General features: G+C 40.4%; 1 protein-coding gene and 1 long non-coding RNA gene across 3 annotated transcripts; one reads left to right on the forward strand and one right to left on the reverse strand.

Annotated features, from left to right (window-relative positions):
* The first annotated feature begins 3,523 nt into the window (after positions 1-3,523).
* Positions 3,524-6,037, forward strand: LOC311276649 (GTPase IMAP family member 9-like). Of its 2 annotated transcripts, XR_014625110.1 has the most exons (5): positions 3,524-3,563; positions 3,721-3,791; positions 4,490-4,550; positions 4,704-5,910; positions 5,958-6,037. XR_014625110.1 is itself a non-coding variant. In XM_084386430.1 (4 exons), exons 2-4 carry the CDS (start codon positions 3,726-3,728, stop codon positions 5,537-5,539), a joined length of 963 nt encoding a protein of 320 aa, XP_084242556.1. In that variant the 5' UTR covers positions 3,524-3,563; positions 3,721-3,725; the 3' UTR covers positions 5,540-6,037. The 2 variants fall into 2 exon arrangements, 1 of the variants encoding a protein (XP_084242556.1); XM_084386430.1 differs by having other exon boundaries at positions 4,704-6,037.
* A 9,741-nt stretch (positions 6,038-15,778) lies between these two features.
* Positions 15,779-18,174, reverse strand: LOC311277515. Its single transcript, XR_014625277.1, has 2 exons — positions 17,908-18,174; positions 15,779-17,750 (listed from the first exon to the last, which is right to left on the reverse strand). It is a non-coding gene; the product is annotated as an uncharacterized lncRNA (long non-coding RNA).
* Positions 18,175-25,152: the final 6,978 nt, after the last annotated feature.

The following is a 25,152-nucleotide window of genomic DNA, read 5'->3' on the forward strand; positions in this document are numbered from 1 at the left end:
CCCTCTCGATGTGGAGGAGCAGCGGCTCTACTCTGAGCTCCTCCCGAGTGACTGAGCTTCTCACCCTATCTCTAAGGGATCGCCCAGCCACCCTGCGGAGAAAGCTCATTTCGGCCGCCTGTATCCGGGATCTTGTCCTTTCGGTCATGACCCAAAGCTCATGACCATAGGTGAGAGTAGGAACGTAGATTGACCGGTAAATCGAGAGCTTCGCCTTGCGGCTCAGCTCTTTCTTCACCACGACAGACCGGTACAGGGACCGCATTACTGCAGAACCTGCACCGATCCGCCTGTCAATCTCCCGTTCCATCCTTCCCTCACTCGTGAACAAGACCCCAAGATACTTGAACTCCTCCACTTGAGGCAGGAACTCTCCACCAACCTGAAGCGGGCAAACCACCCTTTTCCGACTGAGAACCATGGCCTCGGATTTGGAGGTGCTGATTCTCATCCCAGCCGCTTCACACTCGGCTGCAAACCGTCCCAGTGCATGCTGAAGGTCCTGGTCTGGGGTCTCATTTATAAAACTGTGCGTAGGAACCTTACTAAAAGTGTACGTGCGCCCGAAAGCCAAAAATGGCGTACGCAAAAAAATATTCAGACTTGTAAAACCGTGCGTACGCCAGAACCTGCGCAGAATTCACTTTATAAATCCCAGTCAGCAGAAGATTGTGCGCACATGCGTCTCCACCCGAAATAACCATATATGGAGCTTACAACGCCTAGTTTTACTATGCAGATCCTCATCTACATATCATTTGCATATGATTATTCATCCACGTGATAACTTAAACGTTATCACGTGGATGAATAATCATATGCAAATGATATAAACGGTACAAGAAACATTACATTAATACAAATCAAGTAGTTGTCTATCCTTGCCTTGTTTTTGAATAGCCTATAAATCAAATAGTGTAAAATACATTTCAGAGAAAGTTTTTCTCAATCTTTTCCACTTGCCGAATTGTATTTTTAATTGATTTATATTTTTAATGGAAACAGATAGGCCTTGGGCATTATTTACACGAAACTATTTTCTCAGACAATCTGGTATTATCATGATAAGCAATTATCTCTGTGGTTAAAACATTAAAGCACGCCACAGGAAAAGTGTTCAAAAACAATCGCATCCACAACAAATATTTCTAATGATTGAATTTAAAAAACTGTTGTAACTTCAGTAACGATTTCATGTTTAAGTGTTTAACTCCATTAATTTGAATGGCATATTTAATATAAATGTTTATATCAGAAGTATTTTATTTATTTAAACTGTTATTTGCGTCAGTTTCACTAAACGGCTCAACACGCTCGCTGCCGCGGACATTTAAGAAGGAATGGATATTTGCTTCAAGTGACAGGCTTGGTGATTGAGATTGTATTTGTATAATCTTTCTGTATATGTTTAATTTTCTTTAGATTTTCTGGATAAAAGTGACCAAAAATACATTTAACTCCAGCTCACCATCGGTGTCGCCAAAGTGCTCCATCTCCAAAACGTTCGTACGCATGGGTCAGAGTTTGCGTGCAGGTGCGCACATTTTAACGTCAAGTTTTTCTTTATAAATCCCACCTTTTGCGCAGGAACTGGCGTACGCATGTTTTCAGCCCCGTTTTGTGCGTACGCAAGCTTTATAAATGAGGCGCCTGATGAGGCCAACACGACAACATCATCCGCAAAGAGCAGAAATGAAATCGTGTGGTCCCAAAACCTGACTCTGTCCATAAAAGTTATGAACAGAACCGGCGACAAAGGGCAGCCCTGCCGGAGTCCAACATGCACCGGGAACAAGTCTGACTTACTGCCGGCAATGCGAACCAAGCTCCTGCACCGGTCGTACAGGGACCGGACAGCCCTTAGCAAAGGACCCCGGACCCCATACTCCCAGAGCACCCTCCACAAGATGCCGCGAGGGACACAGTCGAATGCCTTCTCCAAATCCACAGAGCACATGTGGATTGGTTGGGCAAACTCCCATGAGCCCTCCAGCACCCTGTAGAGGGTATAGTGCTGGTCCAGTGTTCCACGACCGGGACGAAAACCACACTGTTCCTCCTGAATCCGAGGTTCTACTATCGGCCGGATTCTCCTCTCCAGTACCCTGGCATAGACTTTCCCAGGGAGGCTGAGAAGTGTGATCCCCCTATAGTTGGAGCACACCCTCCGGTCCCCCTTCTTGAAAAGAGGGACCACCACCCCGGTCTGCCAGTCCAAAGGCACTGTCCCCGACCGCCACGCGATGCTGCAGAGGCGTGTCAGCCAAGAAACCCCCACAACACCCAGAGACTTGAGGTACTCAGGGCGGATCTCATCCACCCCAGGTGCCTTGCCACCGAGGAGTTTCTTAACTACCTCGGGTGACTTTAGCTTGGGTGATGGACGAGTCCGCCTCCGAGCCCTCAGCCTCTGCTTCCTCAATGGAAGACGTGACGGCGGGATTGAGGAGATCCTCGAAGTATTCCTTCCACCGTCCGGTGATATCCCCAGTCGAGGTCAACAGCTGCCCACCTCCACTGTAAACAGCGTTGGTAGGGCACTGCTTCCCCCTCCTGAGGCGCCGGATGGTTTGCCAGAATCTCTTCGAGGCCGACCAATAGTCCTTCTCCATGGCCTCACCGAACTCCTCCCAGGCCCGAGTTTTTGCCTCCACAACCACCCGGGCTGCAGTCCGCTTGGCCCGTCGGTACCCATCAGCTGCCTCAGGCTGGCTGGCTTGTGGGACTCAAATATTATCTGTATTATAATAATAAAGTAAAAAGCTACTTAAAGGTATAGTGGAGGATCTTTCCGAATTTTAGATAAGACCCACCCTCTCCACTTTTTGAATAAGTTTGATTGATTCACCAGAATGATTGACAATTAGGAGGACCAATAGTATAGGTGATCCAACCGGAAGTAAAAAATCCTCCATTATAACTTTAATAACTGCTGATAATCCAAACAAGTGCTACTGTACAAACATGTTACATATTACAGATAAATATTACTACAGTGATATTTAACCATCCGTTTGGGGTTATTCATGGTCTGTTGAAAGTATCTTGTTGATGCTTTTACACTTTTAAATGATTTAATGTTCGATGGTTGAAGGGTGAGTAGACCCTAAACGTATTATTGCGTTCATAGAGTGAGCCTTTCACTGATTGTTTACAGCTTAACTGAAGTTACATAATTCACACAAAGCATCATTGGGCGTAGGAATAAGGTGGATAGAAATGGCAATAACTGGCCACAAAGTTACTAACCCTGAACCTGTATAAAGGATTTCATTTATTTTCAACATCACAAAACGGCAAGGACGATCAGTGATTGTCATCAGTTGTAATTCACGGCAATGCAAAAGCTAACATAAAATGCTTGAAGATAAACAGTGTTGCATTGAGCTATATTAACTTTTTGTCTGGAGACATCAGTAACAGAAAGTAAACCTGTGTCTTTAAGCATGCAGTCGTCATCAGGCTCCTCCCCTTCACAGAGAACTGATATAAATAACAGCGATGAAACTAAAACTGAACAAAGCAGAAGAGATATATTCTGATCAGCATATCTGCACTGAAAGGTAGGATTAAACTTACAGAATTGCCTTTTAGCATGAAAAATACAAAATGCAATTAGTTTTATAAATAAACTGCCAATAATGCTTTGTATGTATTATATTAATAAATAAATTACATTATATTTACATCTTTTTAACACTTCCAAATCTCCAACTACAGCTAAAATGAAACTGATTGTATCCAGAATCTGGTTTCTGTCTCTCTGCAGTGGTTTTGCATTTGGTTTACAGGTAATTATCACTATGAAAATATAATTGCATATTGTTTTGTCTGTTGCTCTGTATGTTCAGAATAAACTGAAATAATAATATTAGGACAAGAGATCTAGTGTGATTCAAACCAACAATCACAGTCTTTCTGTCAGTATTTAAATATTAAAATCCTCAAGGCAATGTAATGTTCATTTTCATATTTTCATCATTTTAGGATTTTTAAGATTCTTGTTGATATCTTGTAATTTCATCAAACAGCCTAGAACGTCTTAAATAATCTGACAAATCGTCACAAGATTCACTCCACTGCAAATACAAATATTAAAAGTGAAATTAGGACACATGTTTTGATAAAAACATTTTGAAGAGAGAACAAATAAAAATAAAAACATTTCTTAATGAACAAGATTTTCATTTTAAAACTGCATCTGCTCACCATAACACATTATTTAAAATCCACTCATATTCACTTAAAAATGATAAAATGAAACGACTAATAAAAAACTGTTTTCATGTAATGATGATGGGGATGTCCTCATACCTCTTCCGCAGGGTCAGTTGTTATACTATTAAAAATACATGGACATCGGTTTATTTTTTTTTACAAATTTTCAGGATTTATTTGTTTTGTTAATAAAATTAATAGAATTTACTTGTCCAAAATTATTTGCATACCATCTACTTTCAACCACTTTCCCCAAATCCACTTTTTGCAGATGTGGACGACTGAGACCGAAACTTCCCTCAATCAATGTGTTCTCGAAGAAAATGGGATTGGTAATAATCATTATCCTTTCCTCTATTGGTTGTTCTTTTTGTGCTTTGTATGCATTAACAAAACATAGCTTTAATATAAAATTAAATTATTTTATCTGTCATGAATAACAGAAAATCAATAATAAGCCTTGAATGTGGTGATTTATTTAACAGAACAAAATGAGCTCCGGATTGTCCTGGTTGGAAAGACCGGCGTTGGGAAAAGTGCCACTGGAAACACCATCCTGGGAGAAGAAGTCTTTGAATCATGTCTTTCACCTTCATCTGTAACCCGAGAGTCTAAAAAGAAATTTAGGATTATTAATGGAAGAAAAATGTCAATTATTGACACTCCTGGTGTTTTTGACACAAGTTTGAGTAAAGAAACGGTAGAGAGAGAAATTAAGACGTGTATTTCTCATTCTGCTCCTGGTCCGCATGCCATTCTGATTGTTATTAGATTGGAAAGATACACAGAAGAAAATGCAAAAGCAATAGAATACATTGAAAGATTATTTGGTAAAAATGCATTAAATTACACCATGGTAGTGTTCACTCATGGAGATCAACTAGAAGGACAGGACATTCAAACTTTTGTGCGCAACAGTCCAGAATTACTAGAATTTGTCAATAGATGCAGAGGACAATATTTTGTGATTGATAATAAGAAGAAGGATTCAAACCAGGTTACGCAGCTGCTACACAAGATTGATGAAATGGTCCTTGATAATGGTGGAAAATATTACACTAATGACTTGCTTCAGGAGGCAGAGAGAGCAATTGAGGAAGAGAAACAACGGATCCTGAAAGAGAATGAAGAACAGCGAAAGAGGGAATCAGAGGCTCTAGAGCACAAATTTCGAGGGGAACAACTAGAGAAAATGCGAGCAGAATTAGCAAAGAATCAAATGGAAATGGCAAGATTACAAGCTGAGTTAAACAATGGTTTCATTCAGAAACTAGTAAAGGGGATCAAGGACGTCGTCAAATTTGTTTTCAATATACCGTAAATGTTTATTTTCATTCCATTATCTGAATGTATGATCTTCACTAAGATATCTCACTATAAGGTTTTAAGGTTTTAAACCAATTTTGTTTAAAAAGCGGAATTGATAAATCAAGGTCTGATTCTGCTGAAACATCCAAAAATTGAAAAAAATGTTTCGATTGTACTGTATTCCTCACCAAGCTGTAAATGAAGCCCGTCTACTTTCAAATGTAGAGGACGAAAGGCATATTTATTTGTACAACTGTTATATATCTTTTCAACTGAAGGTTTTACACTTTAAATATTGCACTCTTTATTAGCTTTATGTAAACAGTCATTCTGTGATAGTTGGTGTCTTTTTTTTTCAGTTCGAATATTGAATATGATTTTTATGTAGCATATTATTATTATTATTATTATTAAGCAATTATTTTAGGAAGGTGACGATATGCAACAGTTACTGTATGTAACGGAGGTCTGCTTATACTTGCTGTGTGAGTAAAACTCATTTTAAACTGAATGCTGGAGTCTGCAGTCTTTACCCTCCTTGTTCTAGCACCTGGACGACAAAGACCAGGTTTGAAGACCTGGGTGAGGTATATATATACACACACACACACAGTGGGGCAAAAAAGTATTTAGTCAGCCACCAATTGTGCAAGTTCTCCCAATTAAAAAGATGAGAGAGGCCTGTAATTGTCATCATAGCTACACTTCAACTATGAGAGACAAAATGAGAAACAAAATCCAGAAAATCACATTGTCTGATTTTTAAAGAATTTAAAATAAGTATACAATAAGTGCAACAAAATAAGTATTTGGTCAATAACAAAAGTTCATCTCAATACTTTGTTATATACCCTTTGTTGGCAATGACAGAGGTCAAACGTTTTCTGCAAGTCTTCACAAGGTTTTCACACACTGTTGCTGGTATTTTGGCCCATTCCTCCATGCAGATCTCCTCTAGAGCAGTGATGATTTGGGGCTGTCGCTGGGCAACACAGACTTTCAACTCCCTCCAAAGATTTTCTATGGGGTTGAGATCTGGAGTCTCCAGGACCTTGAAATGCTTCTTATGAAGCCACTCCTTCGTTGCCCGGGCGGTGTGTTTGGGATCATTGTCATGCTGAAAGACCCATCCACGTTTCATCTTCATGCCCTTGCTGATGGAAGGAGGTTTTCACTCAAAATCTCACGAGACATGGCCCCATTCATTCTTTCCTTTACACGGATCAGTCGTCCTGGTCCCTTTGCAGAAAAACAGCCCCAAAGCATGATGTTTCCACCCCCATGCTTCACAGTAGGTATGGTGTTCTTTCTCCTCCAAACACGACGAGTTGAGTTTTTACCAAAAAGTTCTATTTTTGTTTCATCTGACCATATGACATTCTCCCAATCCTCTTCTGGATCATCCAAATGCTCTCTAGCAAACTTCAGACGGGCCTGGACATGTACTGGCTTAAGCAGGGGGACACGTCTGGCACTGCAGGATTTGAGTCCCTGGCGGCGTAGTGTGTCACTGATGGTAGCCTTTGTTACTTGGGTCCCAGCTCTCTGCAGGTCATTCACTAGGTCCCCCCGTGTGGTTCTGGGATTTTTGCTCACCATTCTTGTGATCACTTTGACCCCACGGGGTGAGATCTTGCGTGGAGCCTCAGATCGAGGGAGATTATCAGTGGTCTTGTATGTCTTCCATTTTCTAATAATTGCTCCCACAGTTGATTTCTTCACACCAAGCTGCTTACCTATTGCAGATTCTCAGCCTGGTGGAGGTCTACAATTTTGTTTCTGGTGTCCTTTGACAGCTCTTTGGTCTTTGATTGACTGTTTGAGGTTGTGGACAGGTGTCTTTTATACTGATAACGAGTTCAAACAGGTGCCATTAATACAGGTAACGAGTGGAGGACAGAGGAGCATCTTAAAGAAGAAGTTACAGGTCTGTGAGAGCCAGAAATCTTGCTTGTTTGTTATTGACCAAATACTTATTTTACCGAGGAATTTACCAATTAATTCATTAAAAATCCTACAATGTGATTTTCTGGATTTGTTTCCCTCATTTTCTCTCTTATAGACTGTTAGACTATAGATAGACTGTTTCTGGAAACATTTAAAGTCGGCATGAAATCAAATTTGACAAATCTTCTTTTTATATGTAATATTGTAGTGTTTGTTATAAATGATTTATCTGTGCAATTCATAATTTTTTTTTTTAATTCGTGTACCCTTATAATCTTTAATCAAATACATTACCCTTCCCTACCCCCTCGAAACGACCTCTCTTCTCTTTCGGTCACGTGCCATGGCGAAAGGGTGCGGCCAGAGCCGATGAGGATGCGGCTATCGGTGTCTGCACCGCCTCTCAGAAATCCTCCACAAATTTAAACTGGCATTCAAATCTGCCTCCATTTTGTGTGCAACGCCCAACCTCCAACGATCCAATCAATTCCCGATGGACGAAATCAAGCCCCACCCTAAATTATTTTTCTAATTTCAGAAGCCGTTTCACTCGGATATACGTCACAACAAGGAAAAAAATGACAATCTCAACTTCCGTTTCATGCCGACTTTAAAGGCACAATATGTAACTTTTTTGCATAAAAAATTGCAAAAATCACTGTATCTATGTTAGATATGTTTTTTAGTTGTGTACTTACATTATCCCGACTGTTTCCAACAACTTTCAAACCAGGAGAAATTTGTAATTTAATTCGAAGACACGTCCCGTTTCTTTATTTCCGTTTTGTCGCCGTCAATGGCGTCATATCCGCGTTCTCCCTGGTTTCCGCTCGTACATAGCAACCAGAGCCATGAACCAGAGCCCTCTGATAGTAACCAAGGCGACGGTGGACCACTGTGTAGTTCGCAATGTCTATCTGCACGCTGTTGTTGTTTCGTTCAAACATTATGGACCATGGCAAGCAGACTCTGGATAAAAAAGGAGAACTAAAACGAGAATCAATATCAGCGCGGTGTTTTCGAGATGCCGAGAGCTCCACGTCCGAGACTTCGACCGCTCCTACATGTAGCCTACTTTATTGATATGAGCAGCAGATCCCGCTGAGGAGTGAGGTAGGCTGTTTTCTTTTCTCAAGTGTTGATGTGTAATAACGTTTTGGAATAACGTTAGTGTAGGCCTATGTAAACCGCAAAAAGATGAATCGCATTTCTATAATATGACTCGCCTTTCTGTGAGATGAATGAAGGGTACATATTTGTAAAGACTGTTTTGCCTAAATATGAATCGCGCGTCTGTGTGTGAAAGAATAAACTGCTTTGCTGTAGCCTACTGAGATGAGTAAAAATCGACTGGAATATGTTGAAATAAAATGAATTTTGTATAAGCAACGTATTAAACAGTTTTTAGGCTACTGTAGAATATACTGCCACATCTAATAAGCTTTTGTTTAGCAATTTTTGCTCATATCTAACGTTATATATATATATATATATATATATATATATATATATATATATATATATATATAAAATACTATTTTTGTCAAAAATAAAGTCATAGACTAAGATGTTAGATGTTCCAATGTTGGCTATATTCAAACTAATGAATACATATGATTAAATGTAGGCCTATAATCTTTTTTTTCTTTTTCTTTTTTTTTACAAAGAAAGAGTACACTTGAAATATTGTTGAAATTGTAATTATTGTTGTAATTGTAACATTTTTAATAAAATAGCAAAACATATTTACAAGAGAGATGTAAGCGAAATCTTAAATGGTCAATATAAGTCTAAATACATCTTTTGTCCTTGCATTGTGGCTCAGTCAGTGTCACACCTGAATGAATGGCTCATTAGGCAGAGTCATTATGCAGAGTGGGTGGGACATTGTAATCTAAGGTGTAAACTACTCCTCCTCCTCGCATATTGGCTTTCCAAGCAAAACCTGTTTTACACCATTTAAATCAATGTATTTTTTTTTGTGAACGATAAAGCAAGACTATTTTCACATCATTTTGAAGCTAGAACTCAAAGGGACAACATCCATTAGTCAAAAGTCTTGTGGACACATATTTAATATGTGTTTTGTGGTCTTAATTCAGCAACTTTCATTTTTATTTTTTCCAATAACCATGCATAAACATTATTCTCTTAAAAATACAAACATCTACATACACGTTGCTCGCATATTATGGTAGCCCTGTTTGTGCTATATAGAGTGAATTTACACCTTTGCCATTAACATGTTTATAAATAACTGAAAAAAGCACAAATGTCAAGGCATGTCAGAACATCTCAAGGACCCCAAAAACACCTTGGTCCCCAGAGGGTTAACTCACGTAGCCGTGTACAACTTATGAAGTTCAGAGCCTCAATTGTTTCACCATGTTGAATGAAAGCTGGATGTGGTGTGTGCAAAATGAAACAATCACACAAATAACAAAAGGAAATAAATCAAACAGGACGCACCCGTCTTTTAAGGCCCTGAGGAAAGTGAACGACAGGTTTAGGTGAGTGTGTTTATAGAGATTATGTTTTCTAGTGGATGAATATTTCGGTGGGACTTCAGTCACTCTCAGACGAGCTGCAGATGTTCTCCAGTGAACTGAAGACACATGAAGTGTGTTTATGGATGTGTTTCTCTGAATGCTGGAGTCTGCAGTCTTTAGCCTCCTTTAGTTATTTGATGGCTCAGAAAGGTAGTAAAAAGACATTGTTAAAATAGTCCATGTGACTCCAGTAGTTCAACCTTAAGCGACCTTGAAGCGACGAGAATAATTTTTGTGCGCCAAAAAAACGATTTCTTCTTTCCTACCTGTCTGGGCCTTCAAAGTGGTAATAAATAGCTGTCAGTGGAGCCCCTCCTGAGCCGACGGATTTCATCAGAAATATTGTCATTTGTGTTCTGGAGATGAACAAAGATGAGCGACTGTCAGGGCTCTGTCACTTCTGTCTAGTCTATTTCTTGTGACTAAACCCTGACACTCCTGTTCTGTCTTGTCATGTGAGCGAGCGTTTGTTTTATTGGCCATGTGCTTGTGTTTTAGTCATGTTGGTGTGAGTCATGTATGTTTCCTTGTGCCATGTGCTCTCCTGTCGATTGTCTAACCCTGCCCACCTTGTTACCTGATTATTGGTTCATTTGCCCCACCTTTCCTCCCTCATTACCCTCTTTTGTTTGCTCTCCCTATGTATTCTCCCAGTGTTTTCAGTCCTTTGCTGGTTCGTTGTCTAAACTCTACCGTTATGTTTATGTTCCTCCTGAGTCGAGTCGGTCGAGTCTGTCCACAGACCAATATAAGTGTAGCAGGGTGAAGTGTACCCTTGTTATTTATTGGCCAGCGTCATGCGAAAACGTTGAACCTATCAGTAGTCTGATGTCATAGTATACAATGGGGGGACTTTTGTCGCTTATGGGATGCGTTGTCATCCGTACCGCCCCTTTTACGGAAGTACATCTATGAATGGGATAGATCTGGAGTGCCGTCTCGGCTACGGCTGTGCACAGGCTGCCCCGGGTTTTGAGGTTGGTACGTCTGTTTTAATGAGGATTTTTCGTCAATGGAATGTGTATTTACTATTCCGAGTCTGATCATTGACGAGCATACGGTGGCATGTTGAGGTCAGCGTTCACGTATGGTGCTGCGCTGAGAACACTTCCGGTATGTATCAGAGCCATTCGCGTGGTTTGTCTTTTTTTGTTTTATTAGTAATTTTTCTGTTTCGTGTTCGACAGATTGAGTGACCGGATCAAGGGTTTCACCTCTGTATTGCGGGACGAGATGTGCGTCTGTTGATGTAACGCACTGCTGCCTTGCCTGGGCTTATTCCGGTCGACTTTTGTTATAGTACATTTTTTGCGTTTACAACTTCCTAAATCTTTAGTGTACCTCTAGTCAAAGCTGCCACATTAGCATGACAGACTAAAACAGGAAACACTCTTCCAGATCAGTGGTTCTGCTTTCTTCTTTGTTTGACTGAATTCGAGTACTTCTGCATTTTCTTATCTGGGCTGGCTGTCATTATTCTATAAAGTACCAACAGAATCATTCTGTCAACAGTTCATTGACCTCTCTACCAGTTTTATTTGATATTTTCTCCGGCTAAAGGAAAGTCGATTCAACAGATTTTCTCACATATATTCTTCATATTTCTCTCCTTTAAGCTCCAACTTTCTCAAATCCACCAAAGCTCTTCTGAACTCACTGAATCACAAGTGTGTTATTATTGTAATGATCGACGGCTGATTAGACTTTATTATTTTACTGTAGATCAGAATCAGTGATGGGTTTGACTGTAATATAATTCCTCTTCCAGAAGAGAAGAACACTTTCTTTGTGTTTGTTGGAAAGCAGAGAAATAAAGGCTTAATGTTGTATAATAATCTAATGAGAAGATTTAACATTATAGATATTATTACACTATTATTTCTCAAAATGTGTTTGTTTCTTGTAGAATCACTTTCACCAGAACATTTACATTATAGTCCATAGTTTTTATTTATTTCACCTTTACTATTTAAGTTAAAACTGTCTTAGTCTTACATGCCTTTCAGTCTTTATACAGTCATTCAGTATTAATCTCAGTTTTCATGACAGTATATTTAAGATCAGCTAGTTTGCATTGTCTGCACTTTTCTGTTCTCTAAAACTAGTTTCCTCATAAAACTGATGAATAAGATCTGATGTGTTTGAGTGTCAGTGAGTTTGTCCTCATTGAGCTTCAGATCAGATTATCTGATTTCTTCGAGATGACGAGGAAAACATTCCACTGTAATTTACAGTTTGGTAGTAAAAACAAAGTGTTGCACATGTTATTGGTGCAGAGATGAGTATGGTGTGTGTAGGCCTATTTTGTACAACATTTGCAACTGTTTTTATCACTTATTAGAAGCACTACAGTTTAAAATGTGTGTCTTCTGTTAGTTATAGCGACTACTGAACAGACATGTAGAAGTTTATTTTAAAATGCAAAGTATTGAAAATATAATACATAAAAGCTCTATAAACACTTGCATTTTTTGCAGGACTAAAGCCCAATTTATACTTCTGCGTCGAACTCACGCCGTAGCTACGTCGTAGGCTGTGTGTAGCGCGCGTACCCTTCGGCATAACCTGACATGCACCTCTTCAAAAATGTAACAATGCGTCAACTCTACGCGGACGCAAGCGCTGTGATTGGTCTGCTAGGACCGCTCCCTCTGCATGTGTAATTGCGCGTCAACGCGGACAACGACGCAGAAGTATAAATGAAAACCAATGCGTTGCCTACAGCGTAGAAGCTCCGGCGTAGGTCCGACGCTTAAGTATAAATCAGCCTTAAGTGTGTGCCATCGAGTAATCAAAGGTTCTACACACACTTCCGACGAGCGTTCTGTGTAGGCTGCCATCTTGTGGCGACGCCATTACTGAGCTGTTACTGGTATGTAAACAAACCTCCGTGATAACGCACCCTCGATGACAGCTACAGCCAGGCAGTATGACTTGTTGGGTTGATGATGTTAGACAGTGGCCTCCAGTCACAGATGAAGGTGCAAACGATCTTACAGATTATTTATGAAAATAGCTTGGCAATAACTATGCTAGCTAGACTAGCTAACGAGGAAACTATAAAAAGATCTGTCCATTTGGCAACAATAAATAAATGAATGATATCAAATAAACAAATTCATGTTTTTCATTTGTGACCATTATTTATCTCATTTTCACATTTCAAAAGGAAAGGGTAAGGTACAGCTAACTGCTAGCGTTGTTGGTTCTCAGAGTGAGAGTCACAGTCAAGCAAATCAAACATTAACAACAGACATAATAGTAATGTTACTACTGCCCCAACGCGCCCTTTCTGTTGTTTTAAGGTATTCAAGAGTATTTTCTCCTTCGCCTGGCATCCGATGATCAACAAAATGCCAACTACAGGTCACTGATAGAGGGTTAAAATTATTATCTGAGCTCCGGATGGGTTGGTCAAATAATGCACACTCTAGATGATAAACACATAGCTCCAAAAGGACCTGTCCGATTTTCACAGACCATTAACAACACTCATACTGTACAAATAACTCTGCAGAGGAAGAATGGGAAAGCTGTAGATGTGCACTGTGATTGCATGGCTAACAGAGGGAAGTTTTGCAGTCATACGGCAGGTCTACTTTACAAGCTGAAAGATAGGAGGCACTGGCGCAACGCTACCCAGCAACAGCTCAGTTATGGCGCCCGCTTACTTCCGGTAGTTTCGCCGGATTCGTCTATACATGAACCCTTGTGTCAAATAGAGGAAATACATCATGTAAAAGTGTTCAAAGCAAAGACCGCAAGTGTGTGTTTCAGAAACACTGATCCTGAAACTAAAGGCCTTTGAGTTTCACCTCAAATCTACTTCTGACATCTAGTGGACAAAGATGAAAACTGCAGATCATATTCTGTGTGTTAGGAGGAATAGAACTAACATTTGACATTTTCTAACATCTTCTGTACAGAAATGACATCTTTCAATAGCTTTTAAATGAGGAAAACATATTATAATGAGACTCCCATACGTAGAAGGTACTTTCTGTGAATGTGTTGATTTATTTTCAACTTAGATTAAAATTTCTAACATATTCTGTAGAAATAATTGCATTATTCAATGTGTTTTATTAGCTTTTATAAAACATATTATATTGAGACTCATGATTGTAATGCATGTATGAGTGATCTGAGTTTGTCATATTGTTGAATCAGGAGCTGATGGAGATTTGCCTGATATGAAACATCATCATCAGCTTCTGCTAACAGAAGAATCCAGAAACACAGTCTCTGGGAAGAACATCAATTATTCCCTGTTTCTAACTCTATCAGAAAGAGAAACAGAGAGATCTTCTGTGTGAAACGACAGATGAAGCACATGATGGAGAAAGCGGAGAATAAAAGTGATTCTGTCATAAACTCATCATCATAATCACAGGCTGCTTTATGATATTAAAGCTGGAAGCGTCACAGAATTCACTGGAACTAAAGAGATCTTGATTCTGATCAAACCATTCAAACCTTCAGAATAATATCAAAACAGCAGAAGTCATATTTTATAGTGACGCACATTTGACATCTTTGTGTTTGACTTCAATAATGATTCCCTTCAAATTACAACTTGTTGATTTTCATATTCCCTGATGAACTGAAATCTGTAAGTGTTTTCATTTGTTGCTGTAAAACACATTTTCATCTGTAGCTTCTTTAACTCTGCTGTGATTCTGATGATCTCCTGTAGAGGGAGACACGAGACTGCAGCACAGGGGCAAAGGGCAATCTGGAGCCGCTTTAGTTCAAAATATCTTCTCACACATACAATCATAACAAGAACAACGAGCAGCTGATTCTCATCACCTTCGAATGACAAACACTGAGGAATCCTCTTCATTGAGTGCAGGAAAGAGAGTTTCTCTTCATTGTGTGTGGGTTACAGATACAGACAGATGAATATCAACAGTTTTATGAGCTAATCTCCCTTTTATATCACAGATCAGGTCTTTGACAAACACCAGTAGTGGTTTAAGCTGAACAGATATGGTTTTATCTCAAAGACCTCATGAAAACTGCTACCAAAATAAAAATGTGATTTACCTTGCAGCCGAGAAGAACAGATGATTCATTTTTAAGGCTGTTCGCTTCATGTACAGTACGTCAGAATACAGTATCAATAGAGAAAGTGGTTAACATGCTGGAGACAGATCACTGAAGATAAGCTTCTTAACCACTTGGTGGAATTGCCAGACGTTCCCTTAGGGATACGCTGTGGTAGCGCGTCAAAGCATTCTCCAGTATAAATACGCAGCTATAACTCATGTAGGTGATTCTGAAGTATATTTTATGTTGATATACAATGGTTACATACTGTTAAAACTAATCGTGGTATTGATATATTAAGACTGCCGACTCCGACGAGTTGTGGATTCATTTCCGCTGTGTTGTGGATTCATTTTGTTGTGTTGTGAACTTATGTTTGCTTTTTAAAATTCGTTTTGTTGTGCACTACTGGGCCACCGTAGGAATTTGTAGTTGTAGAGAAGAGCCACACGTGTGTATCAGTGCATTTGAAGTCACAGAGAACTTGAAGATTTTTTTCTCTCTCCCACAAACACAACAGTTCTTCATTGCAGGAGCACAGATGACTAATCCTATTCTACAAATCACTAATTAAGAAACTCGGACACACACGTTTGCTGCAGTTGCTGCAGTGAATTACTCTGGAAATCCAGAGTTCTAAAGGTAATTTCAGTTTTGTTACTTGGCTCAGGAGGGAGCAACAAAATTGGGACACAAGAAAGCCAAACATTTAAAGTAAAATATTTATTGTCAAAAGGAAACATAAAAAAGGAGTGTAAAGTTGCAGCCAGGCATCCGTAGTGAAGCCGAATTCTGAATTACTGCATGATGTGGCAAAACAACCACACACATAAATTACAAAAGCAAACAAATCAAATAAACCACACTGTCATTCAAAGGCCCAAAGGGACGTGAATATCATGTTTAGGTGTGTGTGTTTAGAGAGATTATGTTTTCTAGTGGATTAATATTTCGGTGGGGCTTCAGTCACTCACAGATGTTCTCCAGTGCACAGTTCTCCTGAAGACACATGAAGTGTGTTTATGACTGTGTTTCTCTGTGATGGACCAGCCGTTTGTCCAGTGTGTTTCTCTTTCTTATTTAACGGAGGTCAGCTTATACTTGCTATTCGTTTTAAACTGAATGCTGGAGTCTTTAGTCTTTACCCTCCTTGTTAAAGCACCTGGAGGACAAGGACCAGGGCCCGGTTCCCCAAAACGTTCTTATCGCTAAGTAGTTCTTAACCTATTCCTTAACCTCTCTCTTAACGTTATGGCACGATTCCCGACACGTTCGTACGCTATAGTATATCTTCTGTAAGTCACACTTTCGTGAGGTTGGTCTGGACCACTCTTAGCTTCACCTTATCACTGTTGCAGGGCTATACGAATATAATTCTGAAGTTTTAATACACACAGACAGTGTTCAGTTAGGCTAATTCAAGTGTTTTCATGCAAAGAATAAAATGGTCATTACACTGATTGTTGTTAGATTTTTAATTATATTATTATACAATATTATTAATTTAATTAAGCGCTTTTAAAGGCCAGTGAAAGCATAGGCTACTGTCAGCTAAGTCCTATTCGGACGCTAATATTGTTTCTCATGGGCTCGTCCGGTATTTTAAACATTTACAGGGGTAAGTCGGTGATTTTAGTGCCGTCCGAATCCATAATATCAGTGTTTTTTCTTACCCAACCCGCGTAAAAATCCCTGGCCAAATTTGTACCTTCTGTTTTTTGACAAACAGGTCGTGTGGGAATTTAATTGCGTCTGAATCCACATCTCTGAGTTTACAAGAGATTCAAAATTCACTGTTTAAATCCTTTTTGATCACTGCCGAGCACCGTACGCAAGATGTACACTTCTATTACTGAAATGCTGGAAAGTATTTCCAAGAACAATATTTCATCGCAGCTCCACCTCAGCGAACAAAAATGGGAAAGAGAAGAAAGCACGTAAAATTTTTGAAATGGTTATTGTGGCAGCAATATATGATACAATTTTAAAATATGTAGGCTAGGCTATTATAGGCTATTATAGTTTGGATTATTTTTTATAATATCTCATGATTCCTAATAAATGTAATTTCTACTATTTCTGAGGTGCTTCTTTTATAAAGAACAGCGCTTTCTCACATAAGCAGCCCCTGCACGAGAGAATAACTGATTCTCAAGCCATCGATATCAACAGATTCAGCACCATCTCCACAGACAGCAGCGGGTCACGTCGCACGTAAGAAGGTTTATCTTAAGCAGCTTCCTAAGGTATGGTTCGGGGAACACACTTAGGAACATAAACAACTTTGGTAAGATACAGTATATCTTTTGAGTCTTCTTAGCACGCTAAGAGTGAGCGTTATCGGGGAACCGGGCCCAGGTTCGAGTAAGACCTGGATGAGGTATATATATATATATAAGCATGTGCAAGTGTTCGCTATTTTTACACACTATCAGAGGTAGGAAACACTAGTGTGTCAGTGAAGCAGCAAGAACAGGTTTAAAATACAAATATGCAGTTTTTTTTCTGCATCACAGATTGATGATGATGATGATGATGAAGATGTTCAGGTCTTCTGGTATCTGGACGTCACTGATGTTGTGTGATCTTGAGAACATGATGAAGGGTTTGATGAGAATCTCTCCTCAGTTTTGACATCAGAATCAAACTTTACAGGCTCGTCTGGATCACAGGAGACTAGAAATCACAAATATAGATCAGACTATTCATATTGTTTTGGATTTGTTTTTATATTCTCAATCTATAAAACATATTAAACACAATCACACATCTGGTATGTGTGAAGACAATCATAGTAAATCTAGCAAGACTATAAGACTATAACAGCACTCACAGTTTGGCTTTAGTCTCTCCATACTCTCACATCTAACACGTGTCTCTCCTCTTTTCTCTGGTGATTCTCTGGTTTGTGTCTCATTTCTGTCCTCCATTTTTCTCTCAGTCTTCTTGTTTTCTGCTGATCTGTGATTTCTGAGGCTCCAGCCGGTGATTTTCTTTCTCCACTCCATTTCAATCTGTTGAATCACACAGACAACATAAACAGTTTGATATTACTTTCCGACTACGCCACCTTGGGAATTTCACCCACAGAATTAAAGTGCCCTCTAAAGGCACACACACACACACGCCCTCTAAAGGCACACACACACACACACACACACACGCCCTCTAAAGGCACACACACACACACACACACACACACACACACACACACACACACACACACACACACGCCCTCTAAAGGCACACACACACACACACACACACACACACACACACACACACACACACACACACACACACACACACACGCCCTCTAAAGGCACACACAGGTGTAATCACCATGAGAGTTGGAGACAGAGGTAATCACACAACAACACTTTTACTGACAGTAAGAAAGGTGTTGAAATGCAGCCACACTCTTCCTCCTCTTACACACACTCTTCCTCATCATCCTCTTCCTCCTCTTACACACACTCTTAATAATAATAATAATAATAATAATAATAATAATAAATTTTATTTGGAAAAGCGCCTTTCAAGGTACCCAAGGACACTGTACAGTTTGATAGGCAGAGACAAGGAAAATATAAAGACAAAAACATAAAGAACATACAGGGTTTAAAATGTTATCATGCATACACAAGACATAGGAATACACTGCGCACAAGGTGTAAAATGAGATCAATCAAGTCAAATTATGGGACTGCAGGAAAGCTAGGCTAAAAAGATGGGTTTTTAATTTAGTTTTAAAAGTGGATAAACCTGTGCATTGGCGCAACTCAAGTGGCAGAGCATTCCACAGTTTGGGGCCTACCACGCTGAACGCCCTGTCGCCCATGGTGCGGAGGCGAGATGTGGGGACGTATAAGAGGCATGTATCAGTAGAACGAAGGGTGCGTGAGGTCGTGTATGGGGTGAGGAGATCAGATAGGTAAGATGGGGCTAGATTATGTAGGGATTTATAGACAGTAGAAGGTTTTTGTAGTGTATGCGATAGTGGACAGGAAGCCAGTGTAATTGCTGAAGGATAGGGGTAATGTGATCCCAGGGCCGTGTGCGGGTGAGTAGTCTTGCAGCCGAATTTTGAACATGCTGCAACCTATTGAGGGTTTTTTCCGGGATGCCGTAGAGTAAGGCATTGCAGTAGTCTAGCCTTGACGTTATAAATGCATGTATTAGTGTTTCTGCTGCAGATGAATTGAGGGAGGGGCGGAGTTTGGAGATGCTTTTGAGATGGAAGAAAGATGCTCTGGTGATATTTTTAATGTGTGACTCAAAAGAGAGGGTCGGATCAAATATTACTCCTAGATTTCGAATTTCAGAATTTGTTGTAGTGAAATAGTCAGGAATAGATACCTGCAGATTTTCAAGTTTCTTAAGAATGTTGGGTGTGGAGATAAGAATAGCCTCTGTCTTGTCTTGATTGAGTTTGAGAAAATTTTGAGTCATCCAGTTGTTTATGGCGTTTAAGCAATGAACCAGATTGGATAATGATAGTATATTGGCGGGTTTGGTGTGAATGTAAATCTGTGTGTCGTCAGCATAGCAATGAAAATTGAGACCATAGTGTTGTATTATCTGGCCAAGGGGAAGGATGTAGATTGTGAAGAGCAGGGGGCCGAGAACGGAACCCTGGGGGACACCATGTGACAGGGTTGAATTTGGAGATCTGTAATTCCCAATCGAAACAAACTGTTGTCTGTCAGTAAGGTATGATTTGAACCAAGACAGTGGAACACCAGTGATACCGAGTAACGCCTCCAATCGAGAAAGTAGGAGATTGTGGCAGATAGTGTCAAAGGCAGCTGTGAGGTCAAGGAGAATAAGAATACTGACATGGCCAGAGTCAGCAGCCAATAGTAGGTCATTGACTACCTTAACAAGGGCAGTCTCAGTACTGTGCATGGCCCTGAATCCTGACTGAAACTTCTCCCAAAGACCATGACAATTTAGGTACTCTTGGAGCTGTTTTGCAACCGAGCGTTCAAGGAGTTTTGCAAGGAAAGGTAGGTTAGAAATGGGCCGATAGTTCATATAATCCTCAGCGGCTGCTCCTGGCCTTTTCAAAACAGGGGTGATAGCTGCCTTTTTGAGAAGCACAGGAACAGAGCCCGAATAAAGGGAGGAGTTTATTATTTGTACCAGGAGGGGTGAGATGGCAGGAAGGCAGACCTTAATCAGTGCAGTTGGCATAGGGTCAAAGAGGCAGGTGGTAGGCCTAGACTTACTGACAAGGTCATGAACATCCCGTTCGTCAACAGGTGTAAAGGCAGAGAAGGACCTGTTTAGTGTAGCACAGGGGGAGGGGAAAAGGGGGGCGTCATCTTGGGGGGAGTGAGTTGTTTGAAGCTGTTGATATATCAAATTAATTTTACTGTTAAAGAAGACCAGAAATTCACAACAGAGTTCAGTGGATGGGGTAAGTGGAAAAGATTTATTCGGTTGGGTTAGTTTGTTAATAGTGGAAAAGAGGGCTCTCGGATTATGACGACCTTTGTCTATGATGGAGGTGTAATACAGGGTTTTAGCCCGGTTAAGAGACTCTTTGTAAGTAGTGACATGGTCAATGTAAGCCAGGGCATGAACCGTTAGGCCAGTCTTCCGACTAAGTCGCTCCAGCTGACGTCCAGCCGCCTTTATTTTACGAAGCTCCGGTGTAAACCATGGGGCAGACTGAGTAAAGGAGACATGGCGTGTCTTCAAGGGTGCAAGAAGATTGAGGGAGTCAGCAAGATGTGTATTGTACATCAGGACTAAGTCATCAGTACAGACATCCAATGACTCTGAGCTGAGTTTTGAATTTAGAGTGTCTAAGAGGGCAGCTGAGTTAATGTTCTTTGTGTTCCTATATGCGATGGAACGAGAGGGACGTTGGCGATGGAGAGGCTCAGGAACAGGAAGTTTGAACATAATGGCTCTATGGTCGGACACAAAAAGATCTTTGGGACATACGTGAGTTGGCATGATGCCAGCAGTGCAGACAAGATCTAATATATGGCTTTTTGAATGGGTAGGGAAGTCGACATGCTGAGTGAGATCGAAACAGTCCAGCAGGTTTAAAAAGTGTTCAGCAAAATTACAGTTTCCAGAATCAACATGTATATTGAAATCACCAAGCACCAGGATGGATGAGTACATAGGACTGACAGATGAGAGTAACTCTGAAAACTCGTTAATAAAAGCAGAAGACATTTTTGGAGGTCGATAAACAAGTAATAACAGGAGCGGTGCCCCACCAGTGAATTTCAGAGCAAGACATTCAAACGATAAATAATCCTGGACAGGCACTGATAGAACCCTATAGCATGAGCGGAAGATCACAGCAAGGCCACCACCCCGGCCAGTGAAACGTGGCTTAGCAACAAACTCATAACCAGAGGGGATAGCTTCATTCAATGTAATAAAATCATTTGGTATCTGCCAAGTTTCAGTCAAACAAAATAAATCAATACCAGCATCAGTAATGACATCATTAATAAAAGTTGCTTTCTTGTTCAGAGACCGCACATTAAGCAGACCAAACTGGGTATTTCTGAAAGTAGGGTAGTCTGAGGAGGCTTTTAACAGTTTTATGGCGTGTAGGTTCTCAACGTCGGCAGTTCGCCCCGCAACAGGCCGCGTCTCTCTACGAGACAGACTCCATAGTGAATCGATGTTGTTAGTGTGGTTGTAGCGAGCAAACTTCCGACCAGAGCCCCTGTGTAAATACTTGGGACGACGCAGCAGACCGAGATGTTGGTGCGCGCGGAGAACATCTGGAATTTTGTAAACTTTGTTTCCAAGGCAATGGAGATAGGATGACGAGTATCTTAATGCCATATCGGATTCAAAGAGGTGCCCGTTCGAGTGATTAGGCTCTCTGTAGTATAAGCAGTCTGGCCCATAGACAAGAGACCAGAGCAGCGTCACGATTGTTACATGCATTAGGAGGGGGTATGATTTGAGCACCATCTGGCTCAGTCCAAACAAGCATAACGTTACCAAACACAACAGCAAACAGCCACACACTCAACCCAGCCTCTGTAAACTCAATACGTTAGCCAACAGGGCAACCACTTTTGCACTCAAGGGAACAGCAACGGAGGTAGCCAAGCCAAAGAGTAGCGACAACAGTTCAAATAGGCAAAACTCAAGCAAACTCGAACAAGCAAGCAGAGACTTACCAGCGAACAGTGTTAGTGGATCACTCCTGAGAGGGCTCGCATAAGCAAAACAGGGAAAGGGGAGGCACAGCAGCTGCCCGTCGGTTTGGCAAACACTTAGCTAGCAGTCTTGCTCGAGTCAGCAATCCAAGATGAATGATTTATAATAATTCCACATTTAGGTACTAATCAATATGCGTGACAGGGCCGGGTGACAGTAGCAAACGTTGATCCGGTAGCCAGTAATCCAGCATGAGATAAACCTCCAGGGAAACTGGGCTCAGTCCAGTGTCTGCCGTTTGAAGTAACTTGAAGTGTCACACAAAACACAAAGTGTAATCCAGTAGTTAAAACGTTATCCAGCACGAAATAGCCTCCAGGGAAATAGGGCTCAGTCCAGTGTCTGCATTTTGGATTGACGGAGCGCACAAAACACAAAACAAACGTACTGAGAAAAACAAAACAAGCAGAGAAAGCCGGCGAGTAGCGGCAGCCAAGCGCGCCAGCGTTCACTCGTCACTCGTCTTCTCATCCACAGATTCCGTTATCATGGGAAAAGGAACCGGGGTTACAGGAGCAGTCTCAGGATAATCAGCCTTAGCAAATCACTACAATCACAGTGCACACACACACACACACACACACACACACACACACACACACACACACTAATGTCTGTGAAGAGCACGACACATGGTGAAGGACACCTCATCATACTCTTCCTCCTCTTACACACAATCTTTCTCCTCTTACACACACTCTTCCTCATCTTACACTCACTCTTCCTCCTCTTACACACACACTTCCTCATCTTACACTCACTCTTCCTCCTCTTACACACACTCTTCCTCCTGTTACACACACTCTTCCTCCTCTTACACACACACTTCCTCATCTTACACTCACTCTTCCTCCTCTTACACACACACTTCCTCATCTTACACTCACTCTTCCTCATCTTACACTCACTCTTCCTCCTCTTACACACACTCTTCCTCCTGTTACACACACTCTTCCTCCTCTTACACACACACTTCCTCATCTTACACTCACTCTTCCTCCTCTTACACACACACTTCCTCATCTTACACTCACTCTTCCTCCTCTTACACACACTCTTCCTCCTGTTACACACACTCTTCCTCCTCTTACACACACACTTCCTCATCTTACACTCACTCTTCCTCCTCTTACACACACACTTCCTCATCTTACACTCACTCTTCCTCCTCTTACACACACACTTCCTCATCTTACACTCACTCTTCCTCCTCTTACACACACTCTTCCTCATCTTACACTCACTCTTCCTCCTCTTACACACACTCTTCCTCCTCTTACACACAATCTTTCTCCTCTTACACACTCTTCCTCATCATCTTCTTCCTCCTCTTACACACACTCTTCCTCCTCTTACACACACTCTTCCTCCTCTTACACACACTCTCATCAGTGATTGGCCGATGAATCAACACATTATCATCTATATACTGTAATCTGAACAATACTGAATAACACTGTAAAATAATATACTGTAATCATCTTTAATGTGTTCATTGTTTCTGCCTAAATGAATATGTGCCGTTAACCACTGTAACACATGATTGTATTATCTGTACATTTCTGATGTATGAACATACTTTGTCACAGTGTGTATAAGCACTATACAAATAAACAAACGTAAAAGTGAAACTAAACATGTGAACTAAAGCGGCTCCAGATTGCCCTTTGCCCCTGTGCTGCAGTCTCGTGTCTCCCTCTACAGGAGATCATCAGAATCACAGCAGAGTTAAAGAAGCTACAGATGAAAATGTGTTTTACAGCAACAAATGAAAACACTTACAGATTTCAGTTCATCAGGGAATATGAAAATCAACAAGTTGTAATTTGAAGGGAATCATTATTGAAGTCAAACACAAAGATGTCAAATGTGCGTCACTATAAAATATGACTTCTGCTGTTTTGATATTATTCTGAAGGTTTGAATGGTTTGATCCGAATCAAGATCTCTTTAGTTCCAGTGAATTCTGTGACGCTTCCAGCTTTAATATCATAAAGCAGCCTGTGATTATGATGATGAGTTTATGACAGAATCACTTTTATTCTCCGCTTTCTCCATCATGTGCTTCATCTGTCGTTTCACACAGAAGATCTCTCTGTTTCTCTTTCTGATAGAGTTAGAAACAGGGAATAATGGATGTTCTTCCCAGAGACTGTGTTTCTGGATTCTTCTGTTAGCAGAAGCTGATGATGATGTTTCATATCAGGCAAATCTCCATCAGCTCCTGATTCAACAATATGACAAACTCAGATCACTCACACATGCATTACAATCATGAGTCTCAGTATAATGTGTTTTCCTCATTTAAAAGCTCCTGAAAGATGTCATTTCTCTAGAAGATGAAAATAAATCCACACATTCATTCACACAGAACATACCTTAGTACTTCTTCAGATCAATATCTCCTCTGAATATCTGATGTGAGACGCAGCCGTATTGTTTCCTGAAGAGTTTCAAGAGTCTGAATGTTAAATGTAAAACTCAGATCTGATAAACTCCATCAGCTGCTCATTTAATCATCTCAGATTTATTAACACTGATTTCCATCAGCAGAACATTAGTGACTTTAACAGACGAACTGAAGCTGTTCAGAACAACAACAGATCAACACTTACTCAATACTCAATATCTACTGTTCACAAACACATCATAGTATACATTAAAGCAGAAGTTGCTAGAAGTTCAGTCATTCACACAAAATGTAAAATCACATTATTATTTGTGAGTTGATAATGAATGACATTCAGTGAATTAAACTGAGAGAATGTCACTTGTTTAAAATAGAAATGAAGGCATTGTAAATAAATGTGTATGAGTGTGTGTTTTCTATTCCTCCTAACACACAGAATATGATCTGCAGTTTTCATCTTTG

Source organism: Rutilus rutilus (assembly GCF_951802725.1).
Source record: "Rutilus rutilus genome assembly, chromosome: 18".
NCBI lineage: Eukaryota > Metazoa > Chordata > Actinopteri > Cypriniformes > Leuciscidae > Rutilus > Rutilus rutilus.

Bases quoted from the DNA above. Each gene is read 5' to 3' on its own strand.
- LOC311276649 (XM_084386430.1), top strand. From the start codon at position 3,726: ATGAAACTGATTGTATCCAGAATCTGGTTTCTGTCTCTCTGCAGTGGT. The intron at 3,792-4,489 runs GTAATTATCACT...CACTTTTTGCAG, and splicing joins GTTTTGCATTTGGTTTACAG to ATGTGGACGACTGAGACCGA. The intron at 4,551-4,703 runs GTAATAATCATT...TTTATTTAACAG, and splicing joins TCTCGAAGAAAATGGGATTG to AACAAAATGAGCTCCGGATT.